The sequence below is a fragment of the Parasteatoda tepidariorum genome, chromosome 6 (assembly GCF_043381705.1).
Source record: "Parasteatoda tepidariorum isolate YZ-2023 chromosome 6, CAS_Ptep_4.0, whole genome shotgun sequence".
In the NCBI taxonomy this organism is placed as follows: domain Eukaryota; kingdom Metazoa; phylum Arthropoda; class Arachnida; order Araneae; family Theridiidae; genus Parasteatoda; species Parasteatoda tepidariorum.
Window position 1 is genome coordinate 2,687,048 of NC_092209.1, and position 14,844 is coordinate 2,701,891.

At 30.2% G+C, this 14,844-nt stretch overlaps 1 protein-coding gene across 2 annotated transcripts in view; it reads right to left on the bottom strand.

Annotated features, from left to right (window-relative positions):
• Window positions 1-14,253, bottom strand: part of LOC107453892 (ras-related protein Rab-18A) — a 17,066-nt gene extending 2,813 nt beyond the window's left edge. Inside the window, exons 1-5 of one of the 2 annotated variants that reach the window (XM_043044627.2) lie at window positions 14,010-14,253; window positions 8,997-9,047; window positions 5,998-6,121; window positions 4,857-4,981; window positions 301-425 (exon numbers count right to left, since the gene is read on the bottom strand). In XM_043044627.2, coding sequence (XP_042900561.1) covers window positions 301-425; window positions 4,857-4,981; window positions 5,998-6,121; window positions 8,997-9,047; window positions 14,010-14,052 — 468 coding nt within the window. In that variant the 5' untranslated portion in view covers window positions 14,053-14,253. Of the gene's footprint in view, window positions 1-300; window positions 426-4,856; window positions 4,982-5,997; window positions 6,122-8,996; window positions 9,048-10,583; window positions 10,884-14,009 lie in introns of those variants that run through there. The other variant, XM_043044626.2, reaches the window with a different exon arrangement.
• Between the last annotated feature and the right edge of the window lie 591 nt (window positions 14,254-14,844).

Genomic DNA, 14,844 nt, shown 5'->3' on the forward strand with positions numbered 1-14,844 from the left:
CGGGAGCTTTATCGGTCTATGCCACGCCGTGTGGCCGCTTGTATCCAGGCTAGAGGCGGGTCAACACCTTATTGAACTTGTTACTGTAACTCTGCAATAAATTATTCAATTGTTCTGAAATTTTAATCATTTACTATTCTGTACATTGTCTTCCTATCCACCAATTTTCGTTTCAATCGGACAACTCCTTCTTGGTGCGTTGATTTCTTTGTTATAGAATGTATATAATATTAAAAAGAAATATATATTTTTTTAAAAAAAGTTTGAAAAACAAAGGCCGCATTGAATTAATTCACTTACTCGTTCAACATTTTCTCCTGTTTTCGCACTGCATTCCATATATTCCATGTCTTCCTGTTGAGCATAGGATTTCACTACACTCACAGACACTGACTTTCTATTTGGATCTTCGTTCTTATTACCAGCTGTAAACACAAAAGTTAAAATATTTATTTTACACAAAACTAATGACAGTGAAACCTCCTGTTATAGACACTCCTGCAAAACGGACACCTCTCAATACGGACATATTTTTAATTCCCCGAACCGTTATGTACATTCTCCACAAAGCGGACAGTCATTTTGGCCCTGAAACGTTATTTTCTATCTCTTCAAACCGGACACAACTTTTTCTAAATTTGGAAAGAAAAAGAAACTACTTATCTGCTTTAAATTGCAAGGGGGGGGAATGCACCTTTTCACCATTTTTAAAGCATGTAAATTTTTTTGCCTTATCCATAACTGAAAATATTGTTAAGCTATTTAACTACTGAAGAATCGACCTCTCTCCTGTCACCTTGCCTTAGCTTTGTAAAGAAAAGAGAGAAAATGATACTGCTCTCCTGAAATAATTCAGACATAGGCATCTTTTCATCTGAACCACAAAGGTTATGACAACTTAAATGCTCTCAATGCTTCTTGCTTGAAAATTTCTTTAATTTTCTTATCAATTTGGAGACTGTATTTAACACAGATGAGGTAAAAAAGAGAACAGAAGAATAGTATTTGAGGTGTTCGTATAAATGAAACATTAATTCAGACACTTAATAGCTGATCAATTGTGAATAATCAACTCCATAGGTCCTCATGACTTACAAGTAGGCATTGTTTTTTTCTGTGAATCGTGGGAGGTTTACTTTCAAAAAGATATTAACCACGTTCCCTATCAAATGATAGATAGGTGTAAGGGGATGTAAACCTAATAAATGAAACCGACAGAGGACTGCAAGCTCCTATTCGGTATCATATATCTCTAACTGGAATATAACTAAATTATATTCATTTATCTGTAGCTACATCTGGAATCATGTATTTATATCAAACTTTTTTATATATCCTTTCATATCTTTCTTAAAGTTTAAATATTGTTGACAGTTATTGTAGATTATTTAATTATTTCTTCATCTTTGAAAATATTCTAAAAACAATTTACGGCGTTAAACTTCGTTATTTGGTTTGGGTACCCTTCCCGTAAGCGGGGAACTCTCGTAAACGAAATCGAAAATTTGATTTTACTCTTGAAATAATTAAGGGGGTGAATATAAGGCTAAGCCCCTTCTGAAATTTAGGCATTCGTGAAAATAAAGTTAAAAAGAAGTTATTTTAGAAAGAAAAAAAAAAGTTTCAACTTTGAAGTTACTTCTTTAATTAAAAACCTTATTGCCTTCTGAAATTTTAATGAAGTGTGAATAATGTGCTTTTCAACTGCTGAATTCTAGACATTCGTAAAAATAAAATCAAGTCAATTCGGTAATTTTAAAAAATAAGACTATTTTTTTTTAATTTTAAAGCTATTTTTCAAAAAGAAAACTATTTTCTTCTGGTATTTAATTGATAGGCGAATTATGTATTTCGTCCTTTCTGAAATTTAGACATTCACAAAAATAAAATTAAGTTAAATAAGTAAAATTTAAAATAGAGAAAATAAACTTTTTTTCCAATTTTGAAGCGATTTTTCAAGTTGAAAACTTTATTTTCCTCTGAAATTAAAATAAAGAAGCAATTAATGTAATTCACCCCTTCTGAAATTTAGACATTTATTAAAATTAAGAAGTTAAATTGGTAATTTTCGAAAAAAAAACTTTTTTTTTCAACGTTGAAGTTATTTTTGAAATTGAAAACTTTATTTTTTTCTGAAACTTGAGAATGTGAATGTGCTTCGCCTCCTCTGAAATTTAGACATTCATGAAAATAAAGTCAAGTTAAATTGGTAATTTTAGCTCTTTTAATTGCATTATTTAAATTATCTTTTTTAAATTAAAGCAAAAATTTTTTGTTTCATTGTTTTAATGTAGAATTATTAATATGCTTTTCATCAGTTTGATAAATTATTTGCAACATAAACATAATTTCAACTTTTTCACATAAACAGTACCATAAATGATTCCAATTCTTAATTAAGTTTCTCTTCAGATAACAAGAAAACATAAAATAGTTTTCGAAGGAGGTCAGCATTTCATTTAATTTATAATTGTGTATTTATGTACTGTTAGAATTGTTTCTTATAATTGTTCAGATAATAATTTTTATTATGTTCGCATATCAAATTCATTTATATATTACGTTAGTTCATGATTTTACCAGACGCCCGGTGGCTGAGCGGTAGCGCTTCGCGCTCTGTCGTGCCACAAGTCCCTGGTTCGATCCTCGGGCCGGGCAAGGTTGACTCAGCCTTTCATCCCTTCAGTGGGTCGATAAATGAGTACCAAGCATGCTTGGGAACTAAACACTGGGGGTTCCGCGTTCGGCTGACCACCTGACCGGAACATCTGCTCCTGCACCCCAGAGCCCAAGGTCAAGAAAACTGAGATGGGCACANGGGCTGTCGCGCCACTGAGTTTAGTTTTCATGATTTTACCATTTATTATTTGTGTATGGATTTTGTTATTAGTTTATATTTATGAATGTAATTTTTTTTTTAAATTGTAAAGCGAGTTTTCGAATTTTTTTAAACAGTTTTTTTTTCTTCAAAAATGAAAGACAACCTTTTATTTAAAAATGAAAGGCAATCTTTTACTCAAACATGAAATGCAACCTTTATTTTTATATTAAAAAAAACACCATTTAATTTTATGAAACATTTAATTTTATGAAAAAAAACCCAAAAAGACCACATTTAATTTTATAAAAAAAAAACTATTAACATTATTTCGTTGAGAATAGTTTAAAATATTGCATCATTTAAACTATTTAATTTTATATAAATCAGTTAAATAAATCATGGTTTTTTTCAATCAATAAAGAATAATAAATGAAGTTCTTTGAAATAAAAAATTTGTTTTTGTGTTTTCGAGGATTCTTTCTACTTCTACGAATGACATTCCAATATATAAATGAATTCTAAAGAATAAGCATTATCTTTATTTTATTGAAATAAATTTCAAGTCTTTTGCTTCCAAAGCACAAAAAAGGTATAAGTGGTAGTTTTATTAACTTCAAAAGGTGTTTTTTCCCCTACTTTCCTTATTTTTTAAATTTACCATTTTATTCTTTTCTTATATGATAACAATATTATATACAGCAGAGCTGAAACGCCAAATTTGTTACTCAATTACTCCCTCTCATGTAAAATAAACCGTTTAAAAAAAAACTCTATACACCAACAATAATTTATATAATCATGATCATTTTAATCAAAATACAAAAAATTAACCACAGTTTACATTTTAAACAAAAATATCAAAAAATATATTCTGAAAGAAAAGTTTCATTTAAAATTTCCATAAGATTTTATTTTTCTCAGTAATAAAAACTGTTTTAATTAGACAAAAAACATATTTTTAAGAATGGGGCAATTTGTTTCCGTAACATTTGGAGGGCAAAAGTTTTCAGCGTAATTTTTTTAATCCAAGTCTTATAGAATCAAAAATCTGAATCCGTCGCAAAATTCAGAGAAGTACTTTTTTGTTGTTGTGTGATTTTATAACTTAAAACATCGTTTGCACTTATTAATTAGTCCTAGAACGTGAAGGTTCGATCATCAGATCAAAAGTTATTCAAGGTGGTCCACTTATTCTTTTCCTTTTTTTCTTACTTATTTTTTATTGCGCACTGTACAATAATAGTTCCTAGGTTCGAATCCTGCCAGCAGCTAATGAACATCTCCCTCACACATTTCTCACTCCACATCGCTTTTGAGATTTGCTCAAATATAAGTGTATAATGCTACAATTTTGTATGCTGTTTTAATATTTGTTGCAAACTCAACTAATATTTTTTTCGGAGCTATTTCGACACATTTCGCTCAATTTTGAGAAATACTTTTTTGAAGTTTATGCCTGAATCAAAATGTAAATTACAAATATATGCCTAAATAAGTTGTTTTTGAGGAGCGAAAAACCATGTTTGTGACACTTAGGATCAAAATGTATTGCTCAGTATAAACAAATTTAAAGGAGTTAAGCTATAAAATGCATTCATTAAAATTTTTCACATTTAATTTTTTTTAAAATTTGTTTCCGATTCATAAATCATTTCTGTTAACTATTTTGATAGTGTGAATGTAATCATTAAATCATGGTCCTCATAATCACCCGAAATAGAGTTATGCAAACTATAACGCATATTAATGTGACGAAATAACTATTTCAGATGAAATAATAACTATTTTTAATAATAATATCAAAATAATAAAACTGATTTTAAAATAATAAAACGACCCAACTCCAACAGTTCCCCTCCAGTCAAAAAAAGATTGGCACGCCACTGGTTATGTGAGAATAAAGTGGAAAATTTAAACTGTCATATTTTCCTGGAAAACTCGAAAATTATAACCATCTCAAACGTGCTAATTCATTAAAAAGTAACTGATGGTTTAAATGTTGTAATAATTGTGAAGGGATAATGAATAATAATACCAAGTACGACGGGTGCTTCTTCGTTGAATGACCTGAATTCAGACAGCCATCCAGATAATTTGTGGAAAGTGGTCATGTTCGTAACATCATACACCAATATACAGCCATCAGCCTTTCTGAAATACCTGGAAAAAAATACACATCACGAATAAAATTCCAGATTCTTTATTTCACATCTTCTCGTAGTCAATGCATTTTCTCCATTCATTTTTGTTGCTATTGACAATCAATTGATCACTGTGATTATTCTGATTGAAGGTAAGGTACTTTCAATTGACGTTTGGCTATCTCTACAGAGATGTTCAAAGACAGAATTAGATAAGTTGATCTTCAGTCTATCAATTATTCGAATAGTAAACGACAAAAGTGCGTTTTCTCATCTCTTTGCTACAGACAATCAATTGATCGGAGTTGTGTGGCTCAGGAGATGGAGCGCTCGCCCCCTAATGAGTTGCCCCGAGTTCGAATCCCAACGATGGCTGGTCAATACGAGTTCTGCCTCACGCTGACCACAGTGCTGACGTAAAAATATCCTAGGACGAATCAGTCCCCTTGCCGTCAGGCTAACCGTGGGCGGTTTAAGTGGTTTCCCTCTCCATGTAACGAAATTGCGAGTTAGTTCCATCAAAAAAGTTCGCCCCAGGGGAAGTTTCCTACAAAGCTTGATCCAAGAATTTCTTTGTCTTCTGGATTCAGTTCAAAATGACAAGGCCATGGTGTTGAACATTGATAGTCTGTCGAAAATTGGGGTCGGCTGTTCAACGCCGGTTATAAAATAAAATCAATGGATAGATTTTAATGGATGCATGATTGAAGGTAAGTGCCGTCAGTTTTGACATCTCACTAATTATCACCCACGTTCGAAATCACTAAAGTTAAGATAAATAAAAGAACCGGGTTCATATGCGCATGAACAGTCACTCTGTAATGATAAGGAAACGCCATTTCTGATTATAGATTATTTCTGCTATTCTCAATACTTATGTTGTGCCCACCAAACTTAGAACCGCTATTCTAAATCTCTCGACTTATCATTATAATACATCTATTTTATTTGTTTTAAAAATCCTTCTGCCATTTGTTTTTTCGCCCTTCCATAGTCTCGTAAATGCATTAAAAAAAGAGAAGAGGTGAAACTTACTGCGGTACAATAGATTTGTATATCTCCTGACCTGCTGAATCCCAAATGACGAGTCTGATTTTTGTACCTTCCACTTCGACGTCTTTGAATGCGTGGTCAACAGCTATGGTCGCGCTCACTCTAGCTGAAATCAAAAATATTAAACCGTTAAACATTTTTTCATAGTGAAAAGTATTACAGAAAACCTCTAAGTAGCGAACACCTCTACTTATTACGACCACCTTTGGGAGGCAAGGAATTTTTTTCATAGGCTTAGAGTTGAAGAAATCCTTCAGGAGAGACAATTAAAACCTCTCCCAGCGAACGGGCAAACATTTGCACCGAAAGAGGAAAAGGTCCAATAAGGAAACACGAAAAAATATCAAAACAAAAAATTTAACAAAACAAATAAGTAGATTAATATCTATTCGAAATATTTGTGTGAGACTAATTTAGAGATCTGTTGTTGTTGTTGCTGTTGTTAATTTACGTCGCACTAGAGCTGCACAANCTATGGTCGCGCTCACTCTAGCTGAAAACAAAAATATTAAACCGTTAAACATTTTTTCATAGTGAAAAGCATTACAGAAAACCTCTTAAGTAGTGAACACCTCTACTTATTACGACCACCTTTGGGAGGCAAGGAATTTTTTCCATAGGCTTAGCGTTGAAGAAATCCTTCAGGAGAGACCATTAAAACCTCTCCCAGCGAACGGGCAAACATTTGCACCGAAAGCGGAAAAGGTCCAATAAGGAAACACAAAAAAATATCAAAACAAAAAATTTAACAAAAATAAGTAGATTAATATCTATTCGAAATATTTGTGTGAGACTAATTTAGAGATCTCTTTTTGACGATAACAACCTCATGTTGCAGTCAGAGAGCGCTAAAGACGATGCTATCAATGATTTACTTCTAGAGTTGGAAGTTAAATGAGAAGGGAAAAAAATAAATAAGCATCTCAAACTAACCTCTTCTCACCTTTTAAAACTAACTAATTTTTATGAAATAAAATGAAATGTAAACTTAAACAACAAAAACATAGTTGTTTACTCATTTAAAATAGTTTTATCATTCATAATTGGTTAATTTGTTTTTACACGGTTATATATCAGTTGGGATCATTTTTATAGACGCTAAAATTTATTCAGAGATCGATCCGTCTTTTCACGGCGCCAACAGAAGTGGCCTTTCCGCACCAAGAAAATGACACTGACTCATATCCCAAATCTAGCAACCATGTCACCTTTTTTAACAACACAGTTCAAAATAACTAAAACAAACTTTCACTTCATACTCATTAGAATGACTTAATATCTTATGAAATGAAACATATTTGAGCTCAAAAATTATATAAATTATTTCTTTTATTGAAACCAAAATTATATCGCCTTACCGAATAAGCTGTAGTAAGCAACTATATACTTTCTAACCGAAAGTAGAGCAGGTCGAGAGATTGATGTTGTTTACATTTATATTGAAAATATCATCTATCAGGAACAGTGCATGAAAGGAAACTGGTTTCTGTTCTGATTGACTTTTATGATTCATCCAATTAGAATAATAATGTTATTTTATGAAAAGTAAAAAAATCCTGCAACGGTCTGTTGTGGGCCAAGAGGGTCATGGAGGTTAAAAGACACCACAATTTCATGACTAACAGCTTGATGGTCAGCATTGCGCACAGGTTGCCTTTATTTCCCAGACAAGTTTGTATCCGCCCATTTGAAGCTGGGCTTCAAGCTGCCCTTGAGAATAAAAATTCTACTTATATGACAATTATATGTCATATATCACAATTGAGTGCCTTAACTACTGAGCCATTAATGCTCACTTTTGCTTTATTCTTACTCAAGCATAAAAATTATAATTTTTTGAACTGGCATTTGTAATTTAATTATTGACTAATGAAGATATCACACCTTTATAGTAACTAATTCAAGAAAAAAACATATTCTTACAGAAATCTGCGATATTGGACTTTAAAAATCGCGTGAACATGAATCGCGATATTGTATTTTAAAAGCTCATGAATATGAATTGCGATATTGGATTTTAAAAACGCGAAAATACAAATTGAGGTAGTATCGAATTTTAAAGCGCGTAAATACAAATCCAGATATTGGATTTCTAAATCCCGTGAATAAGAATCGCGACGTACGATTTTTAAATCGCTTAAATATGAATCGCAAAGCGCCACTTTTAAATCGGAAAAATACAAAAATAGATGTTTGATATTAAAATCGAATAAGAATCAAGATTTGCGATTATAGCACACACAGTTCCAAACATTCAAATTGTAAAAATCCGCCAAACAAAAAGAACTGAATCGGCGGAAGAATCACGTGTTTGTAAACGTATCGTTAACGAGATTAGCAAAAGTTTCGAAATTTCATTACATTAAAGATTTTTGATTTCCGGAAGTTCGCGAACCAATGGTCTTAAGATACGCGAAATATCACATATTCTGCTTCTAGTTTTTAGATCCGAGAGAATGATACGAAAATCCCGGAATTCCGTGGTACAACCGGAATACAATCACCCCCGAGTATTAAAATACAAGTCCTGACACGTTAATTTCATTCAATGCATTTTTGACCAGAATTTTATTGAAATATAAATTAAGGGCTTCAGAACATATGTTTATAAGTACATTCCTACATAAGTTATTATACATTCATACATTTTATAAGTTGGATGACAAGAATTCCTACAGCTTTATCTTTAACCGTTAACAAAAAAGTGAACTGTCTAATGAATAGGGTCCCGGAAAAATATGACAAAATAATTGACCATAATTTCCTCCAAGCTAAGTTTTTCAAAACGTTCTGCAAAGGAGAGGTTCTGTCCTAGCATGTCAGAATCCTCTTCAAATTTGCCCAAAGTTTGCTTTAATCTTTCATAAAATAAAATTTTTACTAGATTTATTTTACAAAGTTGAACTTCTTAATTACGAATTTTGTATCAAATGAGAGTTCTAGCATTACTTGGTGTAAAAAAGCATACAATAAGTTCTTACCTGCGAATTTTTCATGCACATATCGCTGTACGATTGAAGTTTTACCAACACCTGAATAATAATAATAATATCAATTATTTAATTATTAAACAATCAGTCACTTAAAACACGAATGGCCTGTCAAACGTTAATTTGGATAAAGTGCTCTAACTAACTTGTGATCTAATATAAGTTTCACATTCTAAGATGCAGTCTTCATAAGTTCGAAGAAAAGCTCTCAAATATGCTAATCAATGAGTGCAAACGATATTTTACTAAACGAAATCAAACACAAAAACATATTTTCACTGAATAAACACATCTTTTTTCTTGTTGATGAATTTGGTATCGAATTCTCAAAATTAGTTAGAAGTGTAGTAGCAAGTTGAAATAGTTTTAATTAGTCAGGAGAATGGTTATGAAATTTGAAATTTATTAATGTTAATTTAACTTTTCGCCATATTTCGAGAAATCTTTTTATCGAATCAAAAAGATTTTGCACGCGATTATGAAGCTTGTTTAGTCAAATAAAATTTCTCACTAAAAAAAGTTTTTTTTTTTTTACAACTTCTATTTAACTTACTACAGGTTTGAAATATTTCGAAAGGTATACAAACTTTTACATAACTAAGATGGCTCCGCTCACTTACCCTTCAAATAGGAAACGATATTTATCTTTATAAAGATACAATACAATATATTGTATTAAGTATTTTTTTTTTAAATATTTAAAATAAATGGTAAAATTCATGTCTTGCAACACATGTTACTATCTATTTTTTTTTTTCCTTTCTTTTTTTGACATCAACTTAAAGCTTGACTTTTAAAAGATCTCGAGAGAGAAAAATACATTTTCCTACAATGGATAATTAGTCAATATTCAAAGAATAAAAAATTGAGAAAGCGTCATTTGGTGAGAAAAAGGAAATGAAAATTGGAAAAATTTCGAAATATATTTATTCAGAGAAAGTTCGTTTTTATGCCTGATTTCGAAATTTAAAATATCGTCTCCACTAATTAATTAGCATATTTGAGGTCAACCTGTCAAACCATCAAAATTGAGTCCTAGAAAGTGAAATTTCGATCATTAGATCAAAAATTATTCAGGGTGTTTCGTTTCTGATTTTTTTCCCCCCTGCTTATTGTACGTTATAGAATGGTTTAATGAAATGTAACTGTCTGTTATCATTAGTTATTTTTTTTTTAATCATTTAGTGAATGAAATGATGAAGATTTATGTATAATTTTTTACATAAAATTATTACTCGCACGCACTTTTTTAAAACTATGTTCTCTAATTACTTATGAATTTGTTCTGTGATCCATTTGTTACAAGTACTGTCGTGTAATTGTGTAATCAACATAGCGTCAAAAAAAATCAAAATTGAGATTTTTATATATTTGCATTCGTATATTCAAAAAAATAATCGGCTACAAATCTAAAAAAAAAAAGCTTTTTTTTTTAAAAAAAGAATTTATCACACTGTCAATATTAACAGATTCTTTTAATCACTTAAAAATTTAAAATTTTTTACAAAGTATGCATTATAAAATATTCTTCAAACTTGTCATTGGCAAATTTTCTAATAAGTAAATTAAAACATTTACCTGATTCGCCAACAAGAATAATATTCCACTTCGTGGTGGGTTCCATTTTAAAACGTTACTTCCTTATTTACAAAATAGAAAAACACACGCACACATTGTGCATAAATCATTCGTAGAAATTATCCTAAGGATTTCGAAACACAAGAATAATATCTGCTGCCTATGATATTTCAACAATCACACGGTATTCACAGAGAAAGAGACAAAGGTTTATTTTATATCTCATTCAGTATTCTTGGGGATAACAATTTCATTATTTTTAAGATAATTCATTATCAGTGTTATTTCTCCGATGACTGTTCCGTTGATAACCGTGAAAATGAAACTCTCTTGACTCATCATGATAGTAATCACCCAATTTTGTTTTTCTTCGGCATTTTAGCAGAAATTCGTATCTATTAACGAACCCCTCATTCAGTATTTTAACATTATGCTTTAGTTTAAAAATAGGAGTAGATGACGCCTCTAATTTAAAATTTTAAAAATTCTAACCCCTTAAAAAAAAAGGATGATTTTTAGTTTTCTCTTCACAATAACGGACCGATTCTAAGCTTTTTTTTTATATAATTTCACAAACAGTTCACACAGTCTTTCACAAAAAGTCTTGACATATACCAGGTATTTGTAAGTTTACAAAGAAATAGGACTCTTATTTCTCAAAGTCATAAAATTATAAGGAGATTTTTTTTCTTCAAATTTCTCAAAAAAAAAAAAAAGAAATTCTTTTAAAAAAAAAAAAATGGTTGAAGCTCTATTTTTATTGAAATTTTCAAAGACAGTTGACAATTGGGTACTAGCACACTTCAAGACGAAGATCACAATACTCACACACATGTGACTTATGACGTCAGCTCCAGTTGATCGTTCAAAAGCAAAATGGCATCTTAAATAGAATGGAAAGAACAGTTGCAAACGCAAACAAATGCCACGTTTTAACAACCAATCAGGATCAATACACCCACACTACGTCACTTGCAGGTATCCCATTACATAATTTATAATCAGATATGTAACTTTGATATTAAATATAAATTGTATTTTTTAAAAAATAAAAATGAGGACTTAGTTTTTTTTCTCCGTCACTCTTGTGTTTTTTAAAACGGGCTTCTAGACTGGCAGCACAATACACAGTTATTTTTAAAATTAAAAGCGAAGATAAATTGGGTAATTACAAAAGTATTCGATTACGAAGATATTTTCCTCGTATCAATTTAGCATAACAATTATGTTCGATGCTGATTTATTTAAGAAGTTTACAATTATTCTAAAAATAACTGTAGTTGGGGCAAAAATTATGATTCAAACAAGCCCTTCTACACAGAGATTAAAATTATCATGGTTTACATAAACCAGAATTTAAGTATTTAGTTACGAGAAGAACTGAACTCTGAATTAGAATATGACATTTTCATCTTGATTTTAAGAAACTATAAAAAAAAGTATTCACCATACATTTGTGTTGTGTATCTCCCATATAGGCTTTAGTTGTTCAACTGTTTGATCCCGTAAAAGCTGACTAATAATCTTAACTATTTAAGCATCTTAACTATTTAAGTTATTTTCACTTTTTAAAAAAAATAAATAAATAAATAAAAAAATACGGGACAGAACAAAAGTTATAGTCTGCCAGTGACCAGGGTTCAGAAAGAACAGGTTTGTTCTCTTAATTTCTTTTTTCGTCTTTCATTTTATTTATTTACTTATTTATATTTTCAAAAAAATAGAAGGATAACTACACTTCTTTTCTCTTCATGAAAGTATCTTTTTATGGGAGGAAAATGCCATAATAAGATCGCTTATTAAGAAAAACATGCATTGTAGCCGAAGTATTGTTTTTTAATTATACTAGATTTTTCGAATTCTAAATCACTATAAACGCGCTCCTGTAACAGCCCGCTGTGGGCCAGGGATTCATGGGGGTTAAGGCTTTACAAATTTGTGAATAACGGCATGACTGTGGAAATATGGCCAGAATTGCGCACAGGCCGCGTTTACTTTCCAGACAAGTTGGTACCCATAGCTAAACGGGCTTCCACTGAGGATCGCACCTCAATCCTTAACCATGTGCATATAACTTTCAGTTAACTTTAAACTTAGTTAATAATTCCATCCAACTTATAGAATTCTTAAATCAAGTTACGTAAAAAAAGTTTTTCTTTACAAGATTTACGGTCTTATGAAAGATAAACATTTCAAATTTTTTAAAAATATTTTGAGATAATTCAATATATTTAAAGACCACTTTTAATACTATTGGTTTGTGGAAAACGATATAAGGATAAATCATTTTCAAATTCAATTTCTTAATTATAAAAATTTTCTTACAGTCTTAGCTTATAAATCTAAGATAAATATTTTAGTCTTAATAAAAAATATATTTAAATATAAAAAATACAGATTATGAGAAGAAAAAATAATGATTTTTTTTTCTTTTTCAAAAGTGCTTTTAATAAAACTTAAATCGAATCAAAGAGAATCGAATTCTGCTAGTAACTGAGTGATTGCGTTCTATCTCATTTATTAGTTCCAGTATTTTTTCTTTTAAATTTTAGAATGTATTTAACACTTTTTATAACCACATCCAAAGGAGTTTGAACATTATTGGCTTTGATTTCAATTTAAAAGGACGTGAACTATTAAGGTATAGAATATTAATAACAACAATAAAAATTAAACTACTTTCTGACTGCTTTTTATTTAATGGAATGTTTTAAAAACTAAACAAATGGCAGAGGGCCATATTTAAAACATTAATCTAAAGGACAAATTTTGCATTTATTGATAATATATAATTTTTACACGGTTTCTTACGATTAATCTTTTCTTTGGAATATTTTAAAATGAAATGTTTGAAAATTTTTCCATTTATGCTTAATTATATCATTCTTCAAAATCAAAAATTTTTCAATCAAAAAAGGAAATAGAATTAAGAATTACTACGAAATAAAGTGTGACTTTTGTTAAGTGTTTTAAATATGCATGTTTACGTATATAAGATGTGTTAAACACGTGCAAAAACCCAAAAATCAAAACATCCTTAGAACAACTGCAAAAACACAAGTATCTAAGAATGTTTAGAACGATTACAAAAACAGTTGTTACAGAAAATGATTAGAACAATTGCAATAACAAATATATTTATTTTATTCGATTCGCGAAAATAGACAAAAATGGTCGCCATCCCAATGGTAAAATTTAAAATGGTCGTCATTATTTGTAATCGATTAACAATACTAGAATTTTTAATTCACGTGAATTTTCTTTAGTATCAGCTGAACACAGGCTATATTATCAAGTTTTAATCGAAGGAAATCCTAATCTTATCAGCTATGTTCTCTTGTTTTAAACATTTTCTACACTTACTTAAGTTACTTTTCTTTCTAATTTTCAATAAAATAAGAAAAACATATGAATGGGAATGCATACCTGATTCGCCGACTAAAATTATATTCCAGTTTATCACTGACATATTTGAACAGTTTGTTCTAACCCAAACAACCAAACCACGTGATCGGAGTTAAATACAAGCATCCGCGCCTGTTTCGAAACGTAGAAAAAGGACACTAAATATGACTCGCAAAAGTGAAACTAACACACGACATTAAAGGTGATTTTATTTCCTCATAAATATCGCCAAGATATGCGAGGAATAGTTGATATTTGATCTGCTTTCTAAGTTTTGCTCTTTGTGTAAGTATATGGACAAGAGTTAATCTGCTTAAAACCAGACGACGAAAGGCTGTAATTTGTCTTTCGTTTCAATTGTTTATTGACTTTGAAGCTTTTTCGCTTTCGGCAAGGTAAATAAAAAGTCTCAGTCGAAGTACTTTAAAGTCAAAGTAAAGTTTTATTTCTAAACTATGTACAGTACAGTGCGAAAAAAAAATTTAAACCCTAAATAACTATTGATCCTTATGATCCGATTTTCAAGTATTGAGACTCAATCTTAATGCTTGGTTTGAACAGCTAACCTTGAAAATGCTAATTAATTAGAGAATATAATATTTTAATTTACGAATTATACACATAAGCGTACTTTCTCTAATTAAATATACCTTTCATTGTAAGCTTTATGTAAAACTGTGTTTAGTTAACAATTTAAATTAAGAGCAAAAATTGTAAAATGTTATTTCCCATTCGCACTATTTTACTAAATAATCTTTTTGAAGAAAAACATGTAAAGAGTTATTCAAATAAAACCAACTTTTAAAGATTATTAAAATAACAAAATTGAGGATAAATTTACAACGACAACCGAGTA